Below are 10000 nucleotides of genomic sequence, written 5' to 3' on the forward strand. Positions count from 1 at the left end.
TATGGTTTGTTGCATATTTTGAAATAATTTGACAATAACATAATAGATATATATTTTTCCTGTTTATATTATTCCCATAAGGCTTAATTTTTAGGTATTTAATATTGACTGCTCATTATATCACTGATAAATATTCCAATTCACCTAATTTGACGTTGCCTACATGCACAAATATACCATAACTTAAGGAGACAAAGTTGAAATATTGAAGAAAGTGTGAAAACATTGAATCCTGTACCTAAAAGTTCCCGAATCATTTACTGGAGGGAAATTGTGATGAAATATATATTCATTTAATTAGTTCTAAGAGTAAAGGCGATTTTATGTCACCAGAGACCTTTCAATAAAGGTACAATATTCGTTGCATTTATGGAAATATTGTGGAGGGTTCAAATAACATATATTAAGATGATACTTAACTTGTGAGGCTTCTCGTTAGAAGACATGCATACATACATACATATAATATATATATTATATATATATACACACACACACACACACACATATATATATATATATATATATATACATACATACATACATACATACATACATTCATACATGCAGTTAAACTGTATATTAAACCCTTAATAAGTATATTTTTCAGAATTTATTAAGTATATTTTTCAGAATATATTACTATGGTAATTTAAGATGACAGTATATTTGCTTCTGTGTATTAGTATACTAATCAAGTTTGTAGTTTTTCTAGAATACTGACATAATAATTCAGAATTATATTTCCGTCACTTAATATCTAACCAATTTCAATCGTTAATGGTTTTCCCGTTGAAGTCTTTATTATTAAGTTTTTCCTTCATAAAAGAACGAACATTTCAATTGTCTCCCAATTAGGACCTTAAATACTCACCTGTCTACAGATGTTGTTCACTGAGATACCAGGTGTGAATTACATTTGTCAAGTAATTAATAATCACTATTACATATATGAACCTGCATTCGATTAAGTGGACGTACCCTGATATAAACCAACATCACCATTAACAACAACAACAACATCAGCGTCAGCCCAGCAGGGACTACTCCAGTAACTGGCATAGGCAGTACGGAGAGAGTACGGATGGCGGCGTATACAATTATCCGGTGGAGTATGACCTCACTTTTAATATTCGGCAGCGGATGCCTACGAATCATGCCCAAAGTAGGCATATATACCCAAGGATGCCCAGGATACAGTACGGATCCCTGACAGCCATCATTGACATTTATGAGTAGGTATGATATGGGCTTTAGAGTCTCTCTCTCTCTCTCTCTCTCTCTCTCTCTCTCTCTCTCTCTCTCTCTCCATTACTTTAATTAGGGAGAAATAAGAATTGTGTTTCCAAAATACTTTTGTATTTAATCATATCCTATCTTCATAATCTGCAGTAAATATTAATTGAGATGATCATAACTAGATATCAATTTGACGTGGGACAAACTTGCTCTGATTACTTAAAAATTCTTAACACTCATCTTAATGAAATCAAATTTAATATTGACATGTTTTCATGAACAGTAAAACTATGATTGTTTTTTCAAGTTACTGATCGTATTGATGTATTAACAGTCGTTTCATGAAGCAGTCAACTTTTTATGAAATATGACGGGTAAAATGCTAAATAATTATTTCATATAAAAAGTATTGCAGAAACTTAGCAAAAATGTATCATTGATTAGAAAAATATTGTGAACGTACAAGAAAAAAATATTTCGGAATTTAGACTGAAGGGTGTTAAAAAATCATTCAGCGACCTGGGTGCAGAGGAGTGCATTATTATTATTATTATTATTATTATTATTATTATTATTATTATTATATATATATATATATATATATATATATACATATATGTAGATATAATATATATTATATATATATATATATATGCATATATATATATATATATATATATGTATATATATATATATATATATATATATATATATATATATATATATATGTATATATATAAATATATCTGAACCTACTTACAATATGCCTCAGTTCGCAGATAGTTTGTGCTTAACTCTGAGGTCTAAAGCCAAATATCATGAACACTATGGTCCATCTCTTACTTTTTTAAGAGCCTGACGTTAAGTCTTAATATATGTTGCAGAATTAAAGTCACTAAATTAAATAGATAAAAGCTTGGTTGCTCTTCACATTACCTAATCTAATTCATCTACTCTGGCTGTAGAGTGGAGGTGCATCTCGAGGAATAGTCTAGCCTTATATTTACTCACCTAACTATGCCATAAATTATCATATTTTCATTCAGCTTCACATGTACAGGCATCCTCCTCTCCGGGTCCTAATTTCATTCTATTTCTTCATTATTCCGTATGACTGAAAATTCTGAAAGCAGACTAACACAAGAGCGAGGAAAGGATTATGAGCTGGGGAAATTAATAATCCAGTCTAATACAAATAACGAACTATTAGGGGTTTAGCATTGTCTTTTTCTTGTTTAAATGATTAAATAAAAGTTATGGTTCCCTCTTCTGCTATTCTTATGCATGTAGCTATTTTGAAAACATATAGAATTGATTCACATATTCATGAACAAAAGCTTTATCACAATGATAATTTTCTCAAATAACGATTTCAGGGCTAAATGAAAGAAAAACCTTGCATCTCCCGTGGCTCTATATAAAATCTTATAATCAAAGCATGATGCTTTATAAGTTCTTTATCAAAGACTATGAAAATACCTTAGTATATAAATTTTTGCTCAAACTCTAGCAAAACCTTATAAAGTATTAAACACCCGTTCATGTATCTTGTGTAAGCTACTTGGCGATACTGCTTTGGCCCCATTACCTCCACAACGCCAATCCAGTCCCCCATTGACAATACAATTCCAATTCTTCAAAAATGCACGCTGAGTCCATCTATTGGCAGAACAGGGAAGCAGTCTTGAGATATCCTTGCGAAGCCCATGACGTCATAACTGGGTGACACCATTATCAGCGAGGGTCGAAAATACATTGCACTCGAATTATAAGATTCTTATTAGGAGTCAAATTACTTTCATACATATGGATAATATGCATATACATAATTGATAGAATTATGCATTACTATAATGAAAATATGATAAACATATCAAGAAACATAACCATTTGAAGCTAAAATTGACAACCTTATTCCCCCATTTAGTAAAATTGAACCGTCCGCCAAGTAGTTGAGTGTTTATAGTGATATCTATTGGTGCTCAAAATAATCACCTTAAACCAAACTTTAATGTCCTAGTTTCGTAAAACTGACATATGACATAGATATTTGTTTTGACCCCGAGCGCTGCTCGCCCTACTCTAAACTATGGAATGATAATTGGCGGAAACGGCCATTACTTTGATTACGGTATTTTGAACTTGATATACTTATATTATAAAACGTCTTTGCTTTTAAATAGAAAAAAATAGGTCAATAAGAGATGTTCTTTATTAGGACGATGAATCTTAGAATCATAGCTGTTGATTAGTATCGATATTAATAATGAAACATTAAAGGAAGCAGTTTAAAACAATCATGCCTGCCACGATATATGACTACCCCTGCTATCTCTCTCTCTCTCTCTCTCTCTCTCTCTCTCTCTCTCTCTCTCTCTCTCTCTCTCTCTCTTTACAGCTTAGGCTATGAAATTTAGATATAGAGATTTAATTTCCACCAAAATTACAGTTGGTATATGTTTATAAAACTCGAGTATAATCTCATTTTATACTTTTTGGACGAGTTTAATATGTTAATGATTTATGAACATAAATATTACCTACTGTGGATGTCAGTATTGTGGGATCATGATACCGTCTTACAAATAAGAACAACAACAACAACAACAACAACAATAATAATAATAATAATTAATAACAAAGACCCTTAGACACAACAACAACAACAACAACAATAACAACAACAACAACAATAATAATAATAATAATAATAATAATAATAATAATAATAACAAAGACCTCAAGACACAACAACAACAACAACAACAACAACAACAACAATAATAATAATAATAATAATAATAATAATAATAATAATAATAATAATAAGAGAAATACAATTACATAGTAATATTTATTGACTTAGAATTATGTTATTAATCACTCACATCGAGTAAGCATTAAGTATTATGCATTAAGCAGTGTGTAGTATGTATTACCAACCTTCAAAGACCCATATTAAAGCACATATTGACTTGGCTCCTCTCACTTTTTCTCCTCTTTCTCATTGTAATTGAAAGAAAAATATTTGAGAACAAGAATGAATTATTAATATTGAATTTAGATATATAAAAGAACATCTCAAAACAAATCCTATGAATTAGGAAGCATTTAAATAAATGACCGACACATTAAGAATAATTAGAGACAGGAAACAGACGAGTTTTGATTATAAAAAGCATATTTGGTGAGTAAAGTGAGAAATAAAATTTTTTTGAAGGCAATGAAAGATCATGAGTAAACTTGCGTTTGGCTCCCTTATATATTATTCATCATGTCCCAAGAAAGCTCTTATGCAAGACCTTTTTTTCCTGCACTGAAAATGAAACGCTGTGATTGGTTGGGCGAAGTCGTCGTTTTCAAATGCGATTGGACATCATCAACTTCTGGATTTCTGAATTTAGTTTAAATCTGAAACAGTATTTGTTCTGAATAGGGATTTGTTGGCAAAGGACCTCTATATGATTTCAAAAAAGTATATAATGTGTTGTATATATATATATATATATATATATATATATATATATATATATATATATATATATATATATATATATATATATATATATATACGCGTGTGTGTGTATGTGTGTATATCAGAATACAATGCTTATATTTTTTGTTTTCAATTAAAAAATCAAATTAGCTATTTTGTGTTTTTATTTTAAGTTTTATTTTGATTTTTGTTTGCTTCCAATACCATTCTTATTCCTCCAAAAATTCCTCAAACTCATATAAGTAAACTCTTATTCTATATCGTCCACTATAACTACAATTCTACATGCTCAACGTCACATAGTTATGTAGAAACCTTTATATCTTTTATTATTGATCCTTTTGCCATGGTAACTGAGAAGCTTTAGATACGAGTTGAATTATCCCATTCATTCTGTGATGGAAGACACAGAGAGGAATTCTTGGAGAAAAGAGACCCTGAATTATTGTGTTGGAGAAATTGAATTTTCTTGCTTCAGAAATTCTGTTGCATTAGTATTGTGTTTGGATACAATGTCTTTGGAGGTAGTTCTTAGTAATATATCTTTATATAACACCAAAAATTATAATTTTAAAGTGTTCACAGAGACTGAAAAATTATGAAGCATTCTGCAAAATATAATGCCTAAGAATCATGAAAAATAAAAAGAGGATAAATAATTCAAAACCAACTCTACTCTTGATAATGGAAAATATGGTAACTGAAGTTCAATGATAGGAGGAAGAACGCAATAATGTGACTATATACACAAACACACTTGAAAACACACGCACTTACATATATACAAAAACCACAAATGCAACCATTTCTAGTCTATCTCATAAGAAAGGCCTCAGATATGTCCTTATTCATGTTTGGGGTTTGGTCATTTTCCATCATCCCGCTGACCACTGCAGATTGGTGATGGCGGCAGATTCTTATATAATCTGTCATAGCACCCTTTTATACATCCGATATATATATATATATATATATATATATATATATATATATATGATAAATTTTTGCACATTTAAACGTGTTTCTTTCATATTTCAAATAAGCCATATATATTAATACATTAAAGTCTGGATTCTCTTAACGACCTGGGGATCAGAGCCCCAGGTGGAACCGCCCAAAGACTATGATATCGGACCAGAGGGGATTTGAACCCTCGTCCAGGATATCTGTATGCCAGTGACCATACCACTCGGCCATATATATATATATATATATATATATATATATATATATATATATATATATATATATATATATATATATATATGTATGTATATATATATATATATATATATATATATATATATATATATATATATATATATATATAATATATATATACATATATATATATTTGTATGTGTATGAGTGTCTTTTTATGTCAATGTAGTTGTGAATCTCTTGAAACTACTGGTACATAAAAGGGAACAACACGAGACAGTAATCATATTTTGAAACATTTGCTAAAGATAAACACCAGAGTGTTGTAAGAGATGTTTTCCTCAAAAAGTTCCCAGGATGAGATTTGCTCCGCCAAAATATCCTGGAGAAACGTCATCATTTGTCACTTGAGATGGATCAAGTTCCGATCAACGTTTGTCAATAGATGGAGCTGGCAGATATTCCTCCTCTTGTGAAAGAGACCTTTAAGAAAGCAACACTCTTTTCTATATTGGATGTCTCTTGGGTTAGGATATTGGATAGACAACATAGGAGAACATTGTTATTTTACCTTTTTTATTATTACTGAAGAGTGTTTTCAGATAATCTCTCTCTCTCTCTCTCTCTCTCTCTCTCTCTCTCTCTCTCTCTCTCTCTCTCTCTCTCTCCTTTATTGTTTATACCATTTGTTTTTATAGTCCCTCCTCTATATTTATTTCCTTTCCATTCTCTTCAGACAAAAGGTCGGGACACACAGACACATGGAAGGTTCCTCAATATAGCTTGCATAGGAATATCCCATTATGCAGAATCAGCCATGACTCAAAGAGGAGAGTGCCTATTTCAATAATACCAAAACATTGTTCTAGAATAGATTATTCTAATTGGATTCGTATGACTGCCATCTAGATGTATTCTGTAGTTGTATTTTATCGTTGCAGTTTCCATTTGCATTCTATATTTTAAAAGAGGGTTTTTATTGAATATGGTTATCATATTTACAAAAAAAGATTTCAATAAAATTTAGTCATTCCTACAATAGGATTATATTCTTCGCATTTTAATTATTATTTTGATTATTATTTAGTCCAAAGAGAGGTGGTATATATGTATATTCATATGTGTTATAAGACTTACTCATCAATGGAGAATAGTAGCGTATTTTTAATTGACTCTACAATAATGTCCTTATGCCAAAAGACCTACAGAGTCAATTCTTATTATGAAGTAGATTTTATTTATCTAGAATTAATCCATCAAACAATATTATTTTGAAGAAATTTCTAATCAAGTATAACAATCTTTATTCTCAAGGGAATATACTAATGCAGAAAGTTCGTCTAAGAAACATCACCTAAAACTTATCTCTAAAAGGAGAAACATTACCCGTACTTATCCATCCACAATTACCTCTACATCTAATGCAGTCAGTAAATATTCAAAGCATCATGAAATCTATTGATACCGCAAGAAATATATTTATAAACACGTAAAACCCTGTAATTAACCAGCTAACGGCATTTGCTGACTATGAGAAAGCTTTGGATTCCGTCAAAATTTCAGCAGTAATGAGTGCCATCAGTCAATCTATTAGCAACCAACAAAAGATGTATATAGAAACATAAAAGCAAAACAAAATGCACGACAAATAAGTATAAAACAATAATACATTATTCAATTTAGATTAAAGACCACTACGATACATTGGCTCTAACTACAGTGGAATTCAATGCTTGAATTATATTATGCTTTGCCTTACCAGTATTGTAAGTAGTTTTCCATAATGTTTGCATTACTTTTCATGAAACGAGGTTTGTATTTACAATATTTCAGGATCAATGATGCGAGTTCACTGTAGGAACAGTTGGATATTCAATCATCGCTTTTCAAAATCCGGGAAATATTGCCTTTGCTTTGTAAACATCAACAGAATAAATGGCATGAGCAAGTAAAGGTACATTGGAGCAGATTGGTTATTGTTCAGATTGAAAATACGTGTAGATACAAGCATACACATTAAATACACACATAAATTCAGATACAAACGGCTGTGTAAACATGTATATACACGCATACACACACATATATATATATGGTATATATATATATATATATATATATATATATATATATATATATATATATATATATATGCTGTATATATATGCATATACACCCTATATATATATATATATATATATATATATATATATATATCTATATATGTATATATATATATATATATAAATATATATATATATATATATATTTATATATATATATATATATATATATATATATATATATATATATATATATATATATACTGTATATATATGCATACACACCCACACACACATCTATCTATCTATCTATATATATATATATATATATATATATATATATATATATATATATATATATATAGATATATATATATATATATATATATATGAATATATATATATGTATGAATATATATATATATATATATATATATATATATATATATATATATATATATAATATATATATATATATATATATATATATATATATATATATATATATATATATGTATATATGTATATATATTTATATATATATCTATATATATATATATATATATATATATATACATATATATATATATATATATATATATATATATATATATATATATATATATATATATATATCAAGGCACTTCCTCCAATTTTGCGGATAGATGATATAAAAGGAATGGGAAAAAAATTTGACTTTTCAACTCATTGGCTCCTCCCAGCCTGACGACGGATTCAGCCAAGTGTTTGTGAGTATGTGTGTGCGTGTATGTGTGCATGTATGTGTATATATGCGTCTCTATATGTGCATGTAAGAATGACAAAAAGATCATGTGTCCTACACCATGATCATGAAAAGATAATATAATGATTGAAATGTCCTACTAATTTAAAACAACATTATTATTATTATTATTATTATTACTATTATCATTATTATTAAATGCTATGCTACAACGCTAGTTGGAAAAGCAGGATTCCATAATCCCAGGGGCCTCGCCAGGGAAAATAGCCCAGTGAGGAAAGGAAATAAAGTAAAATGAAACATCTTATAATAACAACATTAAAATAAATATATCCTATAAAAACTTCAAAAACTTTAAAAGACAAGAGGAAGAAAAACTAGATAGAAGTGTGCCCAATAAAGAGAACTCTAACCCATGACAATGGAAGACCATGGTATAGAGGCTATGGCACTACCCAAGCCTTAGAGAATAATGGTTGGATTTTGGAATGTCCTTCTCCTAAGAGAGCTGCTTACCATAGCTAAAGAGTCTCTTCTACCCTAACCAAGAGGAAACTAGCCACTGAACAGTTACAGTAGAGTAGTTAACCTCTTGGGTGAAGAAGAATTGCTTGGCAATGTCAATGTTGTCAGGTGTAAGAGGACAGAGGGGAAACAGTAAGGAATATGCCAGACTATTCGGAGTATGTGTAGGGAATGGGAAAGAACCGTAACCAGAGAGAAGGGACCAATTTAGTACTGTCTGGCCAGTCAAAGGACCCCATAACTCTCTAGCGGTAGTATCTCAACAGGTGGTTGGTGCCCAGGCCAACCTACTACGTCTAAAACAACAAAAAATAAAATATAGAACTCCTTTTTACATTGAAAAGAACAACATGAGGCAATGAACAGCATTTGGGGAAGATAAAATGACCGAAATAGACATAATAATTCCATCCCCTTTCAAAAGGCAAACAAGAGAGCGTTCAAAGACCTGTTTTTGTGAGGATGTTTTAGCCAAGAGCAGAACGAGGCTTCCTCAGCAAATATGACCTGGAGAAACATCACCTTCTGCTACGGCAAAAGGAACAACAATGTTAGGTCAACACACTGAGGCAACAGACACTCTTCAGGTCCAAGGAATCTGTGGAGAACACACACCGACTTTCAATGCTTCCTAAAGAAGGGGTTTTTTAGGTTAGAAGTTTGAAGGGACAAATTATGTGGTCTTTTTTTTCAGTCTTATATTTTTGTCTAATAATATCAAATTTTATATGTAATTCTTTATATGTAAATATCACTCTATCCAAAACACAC

At 30.0% G+C, this 10000-nt stretch overlaps 1 protein-coding gene across 1 annotated transcript in view; it reads right to left on the reverse strand.

The window, feature by feature from the left end:
* LOC137626907 (uncharacterized) overlaps positions 1-1158 on the reverse strand; it is an 11302-nt gene extending 10144 nt beyond the window's left edge. The window contains exon 1 of the mRNA XM_068357893.1: positions 982-1158. Coding sequence (XP_068213994.1) covers positions 982-1158 — 177 coding nt within the window. The remainder of the gene's footprint in view (positions 1-981) is intronic.
* Between the last annotated feature and the right edge of the window lie 8842 nt (positions 1159-10000).

Source organism: Palaemon carinicauda, chromosome 34 (genome assembly GCF_036898095.1).
Source record: "Palaemon carinicauda isolate YSFRI2023 chromosome 34, ASM3689809v2, whole genome shotgun sequence".
Lineage (NCBI taxonomy): Eukaryota > Metazoa > Arthropoda > Malacostraca > Decapoda > Palaemonidae > Palaemon > Palaemon carinicauda.